At 39.7% G+C, this 13,599-nt stretch overlaps 1 protein-coding gene across 3 annotated transcripts; it reads left to right on the top strand.

Annotated features, from left to right (window-relative positions):
* The first annotated feature begins 2,369 nt into the window (after positions 1-2,369).
* On the top strand, positions 2,370-9,697 carry LOC124675035 (regulator of nonsense transcripts UPF3-like). 3 transcript variants are annotated; one of them, XM_047211098.1, is made up of 13 exons: positions 2,370-2,533; positions 3,571-3,677; positions 4,618-4,713; positions 4,804-4,902; positions 5,022-5,101; positions 5,194-5,298; positions 6,181-6,277; positions 7,015-7,112; positions 7,188-7,665; positions 7,746-7,808; positions 7,907-8,025; positions 8,101-8,154; positions 8,928-9,697. In XM_047211098.1, exons 1-12 carry the CDS (start codon positions 2,394-2,396, stop codon positions 8,137-8,139), a joined length of 1,521 nt encoding a protein of 506 aa, XP_047067054.1. In that variant the 5' UTR covers positions 2,370-2,393; the 3' UTR covers positions 8,140-8,154; positions 8,928-9,697. The 3 variants fall into 3 exon arrangements, with proteins under 3 accessions (XP_047067054.1, XP_047067053.1, XP_047067052.1); XM_047211097.1 differs by having other exon boundaries at positions 2,379-2,533; positions 7,215-7,665; XM_047211096.1 differs by having other exon boundaries at positions 2,379-2,533; positions 7,212-7,665.
* Positions 9,698-13,599: the final 3,902 nt, after the last annotated feature.

Genomic DNA, 13,599 nt, shown 5'->3' with positions numbered 1-13,599 from the left:
ACAAAGATCACATGATTTCTTATTTGAAAATATTAGGACTGTTAGATTAGAAAATGGATGTTTGAAGACATTCATTACTTCTTTTTCTCCTGAAATTTTAAACTTCTAACAATTTATTATATACAAATATTCCGCAGCAACGCGCGGGGCATCATCTAGTATATATATATATGAAGCAATGCAACTTCAAACTGAAGATTGAGCTAAAAAAATGAGCTATGTGCAAACATTTTTTAGTAGTAAAAAACTTTCAGATGCCATAATTCTTTTCATAGATTGTAGAAACAAAGAAACCGATGCACATTGGTAAATTTATTTACAATGTTATATCATTAATCCAAGAACACTCCATGATAATGAAAGTCAGTAAAATGAGCTATGTGCATACATGTTAATCAAGAAACCATCCCATGGGATGCAGGTTCATGGGATGCAGGTTCACCGTCAGGACAATAACAACCGAAAAACAACTACACCATGTACAGTTAGCATACATGTACCATAATCCATAAGAAATGCAAGGTCTGACTTTGCTTAATAACTGAAGTGACTAAAAATAAGTCTAGGTTGGGAGGGTGGTGCCCCGGAGAACAGCGCAACGGCGGCCAAAAGCTACATGCATATCGATTACTCTCAGATTCGACCAAGGATGTCCTCTCGCAGCTGATCAACACTAAATGGAGGTGAATGGACTGTATTGTGAACTGGACGGTATTGTTTTTTAATTTTGGTGGCTGAGGAAGTTGATTAAATGCATATTGAGATATAGAAATCACAAAGTCTATTGCTTGTCCATACAGTGTATTGTCCCTAATGCATAACTTTTGAATCACATTCAGGATTTTTTTGAACGTATTAATTATCTAGAAGTTTCTTATTTATTTTCCCTTTAACGCGTCATGTTCAACGTTTAAATGAGCTGCTTGGACCACAATATTTCACCATGAATTTCACAGGAATTTGCCTCATTCCTAGGGTACTGAACAATCCAGCCTAACAATTTGTTATTCAAAAGCAAGGACATTGCCTCTCTAAAATGAACAAACGTAATCACAACAAACAAAAAGAGCATGGGGTGGAAAGAGTTCATAAGTCTGAAGGTATAGCACCCCTGATCCTGATGCATGGATGGGCGACAAACATATCATGTGCTGAAAAAATAACTATGTCATGTGCACTTAGCATACATGTAGCATAAGCCATAAGAAATGCAAGGTTTGATTCTGTTTAATAACTGAATCGACTTAGATTCTTCTATTTCGTACGTCTAGGGATGATGTGGGCTCTCACCCCACCATCAAATTCATGGACCTACATCAGAGGCTCAAACCGTCAAGAATCAGTAATGATCTGAATCAAAAGGTTGCCTATCACCTGGGAAAATACATTGTATCCACGTACACATGTGTCCCTAGCCTAAGAACAACAAAAACACCAGATCCGTGCGCTGTCATATACATGTCTAAGATGCGAAGGCATACAGAGCGGAGCGGCAAAGAAAAAATGTACCTATCCTATTGGCGACGCAACCTCCTACCGCCTCCTCGGGACGGTTGACTCGCTGAAAACTTATTGAGGAACCTGGATCCTCGACCTCCATGCAAACTCATGCCTCTCGCACCCATACAATGCCAAAAACACGGGGAGGGGGACATGCGGACTTCATGATTCAACCCTTGTCGCGGAAGAACCCAGACCCTCCGCCACGGGAGAGCCACCACCACCCACCCCGCACCCCCCTCGTCTGCAGCTCTCTCTTCCTTGAGAGAAAAGAGGAAAATGAGAAATGAAGATATAGATAGGACCAATAAAAATCGGTCCAACTAAAAAAGCGAGAGTCAAGAAAAACCGGTCAAGGTGTGGTGAGGGGATGAGTGCGACAAGATTCGTGCCACAATTCGGAACGAGCGGACAAGGATCTAACTTGAGGCGAATTGAGATTTCAGCTAGCTGAAAAATAGGAAAAATGTTTTTTTTACAAGACTTGCTCTTTATCATGACTGTTATTTTAGGATATCTTTTCTATCGCCTTTTTTCCCTTTTCCTGTCTTGCAGTCTCGGCTTTTCGTCTCGTCCTCCTCGTCCTCCTCTCTTCCTCCGCTTCCCCTAATCTCCGACAGTTTCCAATTTCTCATCTCCCAAACCCAAACCCCAACCCCAACCAGAGAGAGACCCAAAAGAGTCGCACGCGACTTCGCCAGATAGAGAGCAGACGCGAGAGCGAGAGGCCCGCTCCAAACCCTAACCCTTCTCCAGATCTCGCGCCCGCTCGCCCGCCCGCCCCGCCCTACCCCGATGTGACGCGGCCCCTAGGGTTTGTGCCGGTGCCGCGTGGTCCCTGTTCGCGGGGCGGTTCCGGACCAGAGGGATTCGAGCTGGCGGCGCGCGCGCACATGAAGGACCCGGCGCACCGCACCAAGGTGGTGCTCCGCCGGCTGCCGCCGGCGATTTCGCAGCAGGCCGTCGTGGACCAGGTCGACGCGCGCTTCGCCGGCCGCTACGATTGGGCTTGCTTCCGCGCCGGGAATGCCAGGTCAGCGTCCCCCCTCCTCGCTCCCCGAGTCTGGTGCTCGTTAGGTCTGGATTGGGGTCGTAACCTTGGAATTATTATGGTTAGGTGACTAGCCGTGTCCCATATTTCTAATACGTAGAATTTCGTGCCGCTGCTGCTTAAGTGATTAGTTTGGTTACTACTCCGTCGCAATTAGCTTGTCCATCTCTGCAATTGAGATGTGTAGATTAAACAGTGCTCGTTTTCTAGTGCAGTAGGTTATCCCTACTGAGTTGCTGACTTGTAGTTTTCAGTGATCGCGTGGAAGTTTACAATGTGGTGCCGCTTACAGTCCCTAGTTATCCTTACGCGGTGAAACCAGAATCGACTGTGTGGTGCAAAACTCTATCAATTTGTGCGTGTATATAGCTACTGCTTTAAAACTTGTTGATGATTTTAGCTGAAGTATTGGTCACGAATGGAGGTTGCCTTATTAGTTATTGTCACCGTGTATGCTTTCGTCATGTTAATAGCATCTCGTTAGCTTGTCGCTGGCCTTTCTGTGGTCTTATGGTAAGCCAAAAAGGGCAATATTTATGATTGAGTAGAATTGTTCATTTTTGCTTTCTCTTATGGTTGATACAGGAGCCAGAGGTTTTGTTCTTGTTTCCATGTGTGCGCGTGTGAGATTTGCTTAGGAACTGCTTGTTATGGACCAAGTTCCTTAGGAACACTCGTAGCATTCAGCCTTTTTACCTGCTAGCCCTGTACCGCGTCTTGTCTGATGACTTTCTTATCGATATCTTGCTTTAATTTTTATGTCCTTTAGGTTCTTTTTCTTAAAGTATAGGATTTCCTTAATCATTATACCTAGCAGTGGGAGATAAACAATAATGACATTCTTGTTTGTCACCGTCTTTCCCAAATAGGCAAACATACTTTTTCTATCCAGCCGAAAGATCCATAGATATTCTTGTTTCTACCTTAATTTTAAGGTTCCGGAAGATGTTGAAACAATTGCAACGTTCTTGTTTGTCACCATCTTCTTTCCAGCTGGCTAACAAAAATATTCTATCCAGCCAAAAGAATCATCGATATTCTCGTCTCTACCTCAACTTCAAGGGCCCAGAAGATGTTGTTGAGTTTGCTGAGTTCTTCAACGGTCATGTATTTGTGAATGAAAAGGGTAAGCTTTTCATTCCTTAACAATATGCTATTTTTGTTTCATTTCTCAGGATCCAGAACTCGTATTCACATTATGTCCCCTTGTTGCTGTGCATGTTAGAGATATAAGCTCATTAGTGAGGCACCTGTTGCATTCTTCAGTTCCTACTGTTTGTTGTATTAAGCACATCACTACACATGTGATATTTGCGATGACCGTATTATTTTGTACAAGACTACAAACATTAAATGTTGATGCCATCAACATAGCCATTGAACCTGCATCACCTTGATTAGGTCTAGCTAGCAAATAAATATTGGCATATCGTGTTTGTCCTAAGATGAGCAATGCTTACTCACCCAGTTGATTTTCCCTTTAATTCATGAACATCGCAGAAACAATACATTATGAAGTATGAAGAGACTAGTAAAGTACAATACGAGGCACTGGTTTCATTTGGAAATTGGACTGAAAATCTCCTTGTTTAGTGCCATTTAAAATTTAGAAGTGCCACCATTGTTGCTTTAAAATGAGCTTCTCCAAAATGAAATTAATCATCAATTTTCTCCTTTATAGCCTGTTCAATAGTTTCATTATTACTAAATATACCAGGCTGAGCCTTCTGTGCTCATGGTCTAGACTTGTTTGGTTAAGTATTGTAGGTGGTGAATGAAAGCAAGAGCCCACGTTAGTTTGTTGGCATGGGGGATATTTAATCAATATCCTATTATGCTTGATTTGATCAGTACCATTGCCATAAATATGTTACTCCCTCTGATTCATATTACTTGCCACTAGTATGGATGTACCTAGAACTTAAATATGTCTAGATACATCTATATTCGAAGGGAGTATAGATTTACAAAATTATATTTTCTAACACTCGATTATATATTGGGCTATGCATCTATGCATGTTTTTGATTTGTATGTCATGTATGTCGTCCATGGTTCTCTGCCAGGTGCTCAATTTAAAGCTCTTGTGGAATATGCACCATCACAACAGGTTCCGAAGTCAAATATCAAGAAAGATGCTCGTCAGGGAACTATAACAAAAGGTCCTAAATAAACACTGTTGTCCAGTTCGTTCCATTCTTCCATGTTTTTCCATTTTTCAAACTTAACTTATTCTCTTGTTGAATAATTAGATCCAGAATACTTGGAGTTTCTTGAGCTTATATCAAAGCCTACTGAACATTTGCCAAGTGCTGAAATTCAGCTTGAAAGGAAAGAAGCTGAAAGAGCAGGTAAAACATGTCATTATTCCATTTATAGTACTCGTAATACATTCTTGCTTCATTAATATATGTATTCAAAGGTGCCAAGCATAAAAGAAAGTAATGTCTTTACTTGGTTACTGTTGCAGCTGCTGGAAAGGAGCCACCAGTTGTGACACCTCTCATGGTTTATGTTCGTCAGCAAAGGGCAGCTAAGAGTATGGCTCAGGTATGTTAGTTCAATTGATTATTATATTGGGTTCTATTATTATTAATCAACTGTTGTCGGGTGTCTACTAACTATCATTTCATACACCACAGAGGTCTGTAAGCAGTAGACTAAGCAGAAAAGTTTCAGGTGTGGTAACTAGCAGTTCTAGTCCTTCTAAAAGGGCCTCTGAAAGGCGCAGAGCCTCCACTTCATCGGTAATATGCTTGGTTGAGAACTTGCTGAAATTTTCTGTTGTCAATGAAATGGATCTTATCCTTTCATTTGTATATAAAATTATTTTCGGTAATTAATTGTGTAACTTTGAAATAGTAACATGCATTGACCTTTCTTTTCTAAAGCTTGGATAAGGCAACACATACAATTTTTGTATTGACCATTTGGAATGTAGAGTGTGGTAGCAAGTGGTACCAAATGACTGCACATTATTGTGTCATGTTTTGCAGAAGTATGTTTTGTGTAGTGTACTCTATGCCTATTTCTGTGTAGTGCACTCTTTGCCTACATGTTTTCATTTTATACTGCAGCCAAATTTTCCAAAAGGAGTGGTGCTCTCTGTTTATACTTAGATTTGACAACAACAACATCAAAGCCTTTTTTCCCAAGCAAGTTGGGGTAGGCTATTATACATTTGACATGATGAAAAAAAATCTTCTGTTTCCTTTCATGTTATATCACCAACTCATCACAATAAATCAGATGCTCTGTACTTTGGCCTAAGGTTATGTTTTCGTTAGCATGACTACTATCAGCGTGTCATTTCTGCCCAATGCAAGCTGTGTTGCCCTAGTGTTTACGAATTTTATACTCCTATATGTTTTTTTTATGTATTTCAGCTGCTTCAGAATTGTTTTATTTTGGGGTTATGGTGCTGGACCATTTTTTTTGCGGTGGTCTATAAAAAGTATTACATGTTTTCTTGAGACTCTGTCTTGGTGTCCCATAATAGGCCATAACTCTTATCTCAGAATGATCACCTGTCAAAACCAAGAAAACAGCAAATGCTACTTTCTGTTTATTATCCGCAATGAATTATGACCTGGAGTTTTAATTTTCTGCTTTTCTGTGATATCTGTCAGTATGTTGTGCGAGAAAATGCTAAGGAGAAGCCAACTTACATCTTAGCGCCGAAGAGAGATGATCATACAAGAGAGAAAATTATTGCTGGAACTTCAGGTTGTACTGTATAAAGAATTGTCAATTGTTATTAGCTTGTTATAGCTATTGTCAGTATTCAACAGTACTCGGATGTTGTAGTCTATTACTAAGTGGTCATTCTGATATGACCCTTGGTTAGTGTTGTTAAAATGCTGTATCAACTAGCGAACAAACAATGGTTCCTTCACTTGAGCCTCACTATCAACTTGAGCTAAATTCTTAATATGAGAATGGTGCATGCTGCACATTTCAAGTTTGTAAGAACCGAGTCATGGCTGAGTTTGTTAGTTTACTGCACTTCGCGGAATGTAGCTAATATAGGAACTGTTACTATCTTGACTAAAATGTGTTAGCTGTTAGTTAATGTTCTCAGCAATGGCAAATAAGTATGGTTTCGAAAAACATCCTTAATGCAAACACACATCTTCGGTTTGATGGCTGTCACGTGGGATGTTGCGGGAGGCCAAGTGGATGTTTTGTATGTCTATACACTTGTCCTACCTGCATGCCGTCATCCACTTTTACGTTATTTTTCGTATTCAACAAATTAGGTCTTGTATTTTCATTTATTTATTTTATAAGCATGGAGCTGTATTTCCTTTCCAAGAAGGGTAACTGTCTAATTCTTCTTTTGTCCAATTAAACTTTTCTCTCGTATTTTGTGCTTTACTCTTTCCATCCTTGTGATGAAATACAGATGATTGGTTCTTCTATGATGTTATTTATTGTAGTTTTGTTTTTGTCCCGTCTTGTAGATGGTGCAAGTGGAGGATCATCTGGGTCTCCTCAGGTTATTGATGGTAAAAAGGACAAAATTGTACTTTTGAAAGGGAGAGCAAGGGTTGATTCCAATGTAAGGATAAATGTTCCATGATGATTTTTACCATTTGATTAGTATGGACTGTCATTTTATCTGCTATTGTCACAGATATCTGATAGCTCAACTCCGCAGCAGTCTCTGCCTCCTTCGAGAAATACGGCCCCATCAAGTTCTAGACAAGACCAGCGCCCTGAGGCCAGTGGCAGAATTATTAAGACTATACTTTCAAACAAGGAAGGACGCCATGGAATAGCATCTCAACATGAGCAAGAAGGTCACATGATTAATGCTGACAAGGATAAGCGCCCACCGCGGGTTCCGAATTCGCGTTCCATTGTGAAAGATCAGATTATTGAAAATGCTGAGAAAAGCCACTACGATGACAAGCATAATCATGTGCATGGTTCTGGACCTATCGGTGAGAAGATTGAAAGGCAGGCCAGAAATAGAGATAGGCCTGACCGTGGTGTATGGGCCCCTCGTCGCTATGATAAGTCTGCAACAGGAGGTAGTACGCAGGCCTCATCGTCTGAGTTCCAGCTAATGCAGTCACATTCTGAGGACAATTTCGCTCAGCAAGCAGATGGTACAAGTCTCAGTTATATGCTGTTATTATTAGTCATTTCTGATGCTTGGGTCACTTTAATAACTTAGCTGATTATGTAGGCCATGGAGAGAGAAAAATAGACACAAGGGGTCCTGGTGGCCGTGGAGGCCTTGTGGAGAATGGTTTGTCTTCATCTGATCATAGTTAGTGATTAGTAAATACGTTGTGCAAAGTTTTTTTTCAGTGCCTTTACTATGGTTCATTATGCGTTGTTATTCAGGAAACAGGCATGGCAACCGCCGTGGTCCGCCACGTGGGCTGAAGGAGATGGAGATCTCTCCTATTACATCTGATGGAAAACCTCCGAAGAGGGGCCCTGCTAGCTATGGGGCTCATGAGGTATGCTTTTAATTTATAAGCTCCTACTTGCCTTGGCTGATTCCAGAAGTCTAACACCATAAATCCTGTGTGCAGAGACAAGTATGGGTTCAAAAGTCAAGTTCAGGATCGTGACTTTGACCACTGATGGTATGTCTATGTTCCCGTAGTTTATTCAACTTGTATTTGCTCCTATAATTGTGCGTGTACATCGATCCTCACCATCTGTTGGACGTTTTATCTCCAGATTTTATCTGATCTCTTGCTGGAAAACACATGCACCTAAAAATGTTGTGAAAACTCAATAAGAAGTTATCACAAAATACTAGAATAGATTTTGTTCTTTCAGGTGCATGTGATATTGGGAATTTAGGAACACTTAATGCTGAAAACTATATGATCTTATATAGACATTGGGAATAACTATGTACTCCTCTAGGGTCCTATATCTAAATTTAACAATTCCGGAACCCTTTTTTATCTTTCCCCCCGTTTGCTTTTATAAGACGTTGGAGCTTATTTTAGATTCACTTATTTTTATTTGTATCTAGTCTACTTTTAGTGTATAGGTTCAGTGGTTCACTTATTATGGTTCGTATCTAGTCTACTTTCAAATATCTAAAGCGTCTTATATTAGTGAACAGAGGGATTACTACGCTACTGGCAAACGTTTCTGCAAAAATATGTGCAATGTGTGTTAATAAAATAAGAGGGAAGGATGACTTGGCAAATATAAGTGTGCATTTTGTTGTACCACAGATGGACATAACTTTTGCACAAAATTTCGCTAGTGTATTTTTTTTTTACAACATATTTCTGTGATATGTTATTAAAGCAAGTTTTCCCTACCTGGGAGTATTCCGGGTACCTTTGCATTTGCCTGCCAGATATACACCTGATTTATCAACTTACCTATCTTGCAGATACATTCATCAAAAGAGGTGTTGCAAGTTGTGCAAAAGTTTCTGCATTTTGCAGCTCATTCTGAAGTCCGTGAATGAAATTGATGAGATGGTTCTATGAAGTGCAATCCCAGATTTGTCAATGGAAGTCTGAGCTATAGCTGAAAAGGAAGCTCTTTGATTTGATTCACAGAATCACAGCAATAGTGAAGTAACATAACCCCCCACCAGTAGGTAGCTCTCCACTTTGGGTGAGGTTTGATTTTGGACCCAAAGTTGATAGTTCTGGAGCGATGGATGGAAATTAGGCTGTCATCAGTACCTCGAGACAGTGGTCACATATTTCCAAGACCCCTGGAGGCTATACACAAACCCGGTGATTCATCAGTGATGATGGATGTACATATCTCTAGAAAAAGAAGAGGTCTGGTTCTGATTGCTGTTTACAGGTTAGAGGTGCCATGTATCTACAAAGAGATAAGACTACCCAGTTTGCTAAATAAAGGCAAATTCTTAGTTAGTTGATTATGAGAACCCCTGTACCAGGGCGACTGCAGTTGTGGTCGGGTACAACAGAAGTTACCGTGGAGTGCAAAGTGGAATCACACGTTCTTGTTTTATGTGCCCGGGTAAATGGAATGTGAGGTTATTTTGGCATGTTGAAGTTTCTGGTGTGTGTTTTGCTGTTATGTCTCACCAGATAACTTTTGTGGGGTTATGTTAAGAATGATATGATGGTGTGCAGCGTCAAAGGTTGCTATTTTTAATGTCACGAGTTATGTTAACTTGCATTTGCTTTGTCATTCAAGCAGAACAAGCCGTGCCTCAATTAATCTAAGCATTGCCACAAAAAATGTGGAATAACGTGCAAGCCTCACCTGTGCGGCCTATGCCCATTGAGAAGTATGGGGACCTAAATTCTTGAAAGTGATCTTTATTTTTATCTCAATACAATGTGGAAATTTATCCTAATGGGTGCAGGCAAATAATAACTGATGAACTAAAAGTAAATCAGAGGTATTGACTTACCTCTAAAACTATTTTGGCAGTGAGACCAGCCATGCCGGACAGTAGGCTTAGGATGCGTTTGGAGCATAGCAAGTGCAATGTCATTTATGTATCGTGGAGTCTTCCATGATCCGAAATCGCGGAAAACAAAAAAAACCACTAGGGTGTCATGTAGTAGAAAAAAATGCAGAAATTGTGAACACAAATAAATGGTCTGTTTTCTTCCATAATTCTATGAAAAGTTCATACCGTAGGAACCAAAGATTCCTATTTTGGCACGCAGTACCATTTGTAATTCGCTTCACTTACATTTTATGCTTTTGATTTTGTTCTAATGGGCTCTAATAGAGTGTGATCTGGACACAGCTTGCTGCTTGTTTTCCAATATACTCTCCCCGTTTTAAAGTAAGTGTCGTGATACGAATTGAAGGGAGTAGTTCCTATAGAGAGATGTTGCGTGCCATATAACGTTTTTTTGCATGTGTAAAAGTAAGTGCACCCAACTTTGTCTATTTAGCTTGATCATGGAAAAACTAGTACTATAACTTTTGCTTCCATAGTTTGGTTCGAGGATGGTAAAATTGGGGACATGATGATCCATCGAGGACCAAGCAATCACACGAAATACGACGATACCAACATTTTAACAATGTTTTATGTTTATCGAACTTCAAGATTAACCCCAAGAGAAGTGTTGATACATCAATAACACATCTTTGCCTTTTGAAGTTTATTGTATTAATTCTCATGTTTTTAGCAAATATTATTATTTTTCTTTTAATGCTTTACCGAGATTTCGCATTTATTTGTTATTAATCGCGGAAGGCATAAAACCCCTTTCGTGTATTTGTAAGTTTAATGAAAGTTTTAGAGTCTAATTGAAAGGATCAATATGGCCGACTAGAGGTGGTGGTGGTGTTGGGGTAGGGGGAGGGTTGAATAGGCGACTAACAATTTGTATTATCTTTTTCAGTTTTAAGGCTTCACAATAAAGTAAGTTGTCTAGATGTGCGACTAGGTACACAACATATATGATAAGCAAGCACAACATGATATAAGTAAATAAATGATATAAATAACCGCAAATGAGACACGAGGATGTATTCTCGCGGTTCTTTCCTTTTGAGAAGCAGTGCGTCACGTTTTGTGATAAGCGACCAACGCCACAAAGGCTCACCTTATTTTCCTTATGCCCACGTCACAAAGGAGAGCACACACTCCAGTAAGTCGCGACCTTGAAGGCGGCAACCTAAACATTTTACAAACAGTGTGGCACACTCCACAACTCAATTGGAGGCTCGCAACATGACCATGAAGCTTCACAACAGGAAGAACTATCCCCCGTGGATGACCTCTTCCATCCAAGGTTCCAAAGCAAGAGTAACAAGTTCCACAACCCAAATTAGGGAAATCAAATTCCTTTGGTAAGATGGTAGATCTAGGTTTTCTCCTCCAAACCCTAGAAGGGCATGGGGATTGGGTAGCTAGGGAGAGAGATCTAGGCAAAATTGAGGTTGTATTAATGAAGGAGATATAGGGAGTGATAGGTCCTGCCACCGTCTTGTAAAGAAGGGGCCTTTGTAGGTCCCCTCAAAATATGACTATTGCAGGGTTTTTACATGGAATATTGAACTCTTTGGGAAAATATCCTGTGAAATCTCCCATCCATGTTCCGTGAGTTGCATCACTCAAGCACGACTAAATGTAGAAAACGCCAGAGGTTTCAACCGAATATTTGGGAGACATATAGAAATTCTAGTATATACACACAGGAAATCCTGGCGTTTCCACCCTGGAATACTCCGGACTAAAACTTAGGAACACCGTATTTCAAGGGTTTTCTCAAGAAAACTATAGGAAGGTTTTTGTGGGTGCAATATATCTTTGTGTGCGTGATTTGATTTCACCTGACTTGCAATGAGCAACCCCCTTGATAGTACGTGTTTCCTAGGACCAAAAAAGTAAGAATCTATGGAAACATGATTATATAGTCATTAAACACCCAAACCCATTTAGGGAAGGACATGCCCTTTCACTATTTCTTAACCTCCATAAAAAAAATTCATTGAATTGTAAGAATTGTAGAATACAGTAATAAAAAAACACAATTATTTGGATGGGATATCATGTCCTACATGTTCTCACATGACTAAAAATATATATAACCTTGAGGTTCATCACAGATGACTTGGAATAGTGAATATAAATAAACACATTATTTTAGAGAAACTAAAATTAAAGGAAAGAATGCATTAAATTTTATATGGTAAATATGTAGTGATACCGAGTCATACGACCAAAGGACCGTCAAAGGAAAAAAAGTTTCTAATGATATAAATTCTTCAAATTCCATATGTACAAAGACACACCAAGTCTACTTGTAATCATACTTTTTTATCCATTTTTTTTCATGTACATCACGATTCGGTTAGCCACAACTCAACTTTTCAAAGGCACATCTAAGTTGGAAGATATTATTGAAGGATTCAAGTCAATGGAGCATGTTGGGTGTACACGAGGATAGTCATGGGCGGTGAACAAGGGCACCCAGATGGTCACCCCGAATGGAGGCCCGAACTGTCCGCACAATATACCAAAGAGAAACATATGGTGACTTGGATGATCATCTGGGCAATCCGACCCTTGTCCACATAACACCAAGACATATCTCTAGATGGTTCCTTTACTCCGAACAAACTTTGCACATCCGGATAGTCCAAGTTCCCCCTTTTCTAGCCGCCGACTTAAACATGGGCCTTGGGTACGAGGCTTGGCTTCGTTTGAGTTTTTTTGGTGGTGGGGAGGGGATAGTTATGTACTGCAAGCATTGCTCTTTTGACATCTGCGCCCCTTTTATAGTACGGTTTCTCTAAGGTTTGAAGTGGTAGCATACAAGATCGTGAATTAAATAGAGAACAAGAAAGCCTCGAAAAAACCCCTTTTGTTATTTTCTTTTGCTTTTCAGGGGGGAAGGAGGTCCTTGCGCGAGTATAATATGCCAACTACTTAGTGCATCCATTAGTCCTCTAATTGCTAATATTAATTATAAAATCAACACGATGCCTAGATGTCGTTTCAATTATAACATAAATAAGCGAAGATCAAGATGGATCACACTTTATTATCTGGAAAAAGGACTTTGCTTACACATTTCTCTCCTTACTAGACCTTACATCCTACTTGGTCACAAGCCTAGAAAAAAATATGTATGCATCACATCATCTGCACATGAACCAATACAAACATAGATGTATAAAATTTCTACTTTGAGATATGCAAATAAATGGACCAACGATTATTATTGTGATAAACTGGTATAAAATACTCATGAGATAAACTGCTAGCACTCTTTAAAATATATTCTAGATATTTATTTTTCTCCATATGAATGATGTGCCGTCTATTTAATTTAAAGACGAAAAATCTATTGCCTCGCCGCTATTCGGTGTATAAGTAAGGGCATGTACAATGGTAGAGAATGCATGTCTTCCCTTACCTCGCCACATCAGCTAGAGAAGGCGATTAGATATAAGTCATACAATGCATTATCTCTTATAGCCATCTATAGCAATTAATATGAATAATTAAATTTTGGTAGGAAATTTATTGCTAAGGGAAGACATATGTGATACAATGGAGAAAATAGTCTTCCCTTATTTCCTAAGAGATGATCCCTTAGCTAAGG

This window comes from Lolium rigidum, chromosome 7, assembly GCF_022539505.1.
Source record: "Lolium rigidum isolate FL_2022 chromosome 7, APGP_CSIRO_Lrig_0.1, whole genome shotgun sequence".
NCBI classification, from domain to species: domain Eukaryota; kingdom Viridiplantae; phylum Streptophyta; class Magnoliopsida; order Poales; family Poaceae; genus Lolium; species Lolium rigidum.
The sequence above is the reverse complement of the archived record's forward strand: the minus strand, read 5'-3'. Positions and strand labels throughout refer to the sequence as shown.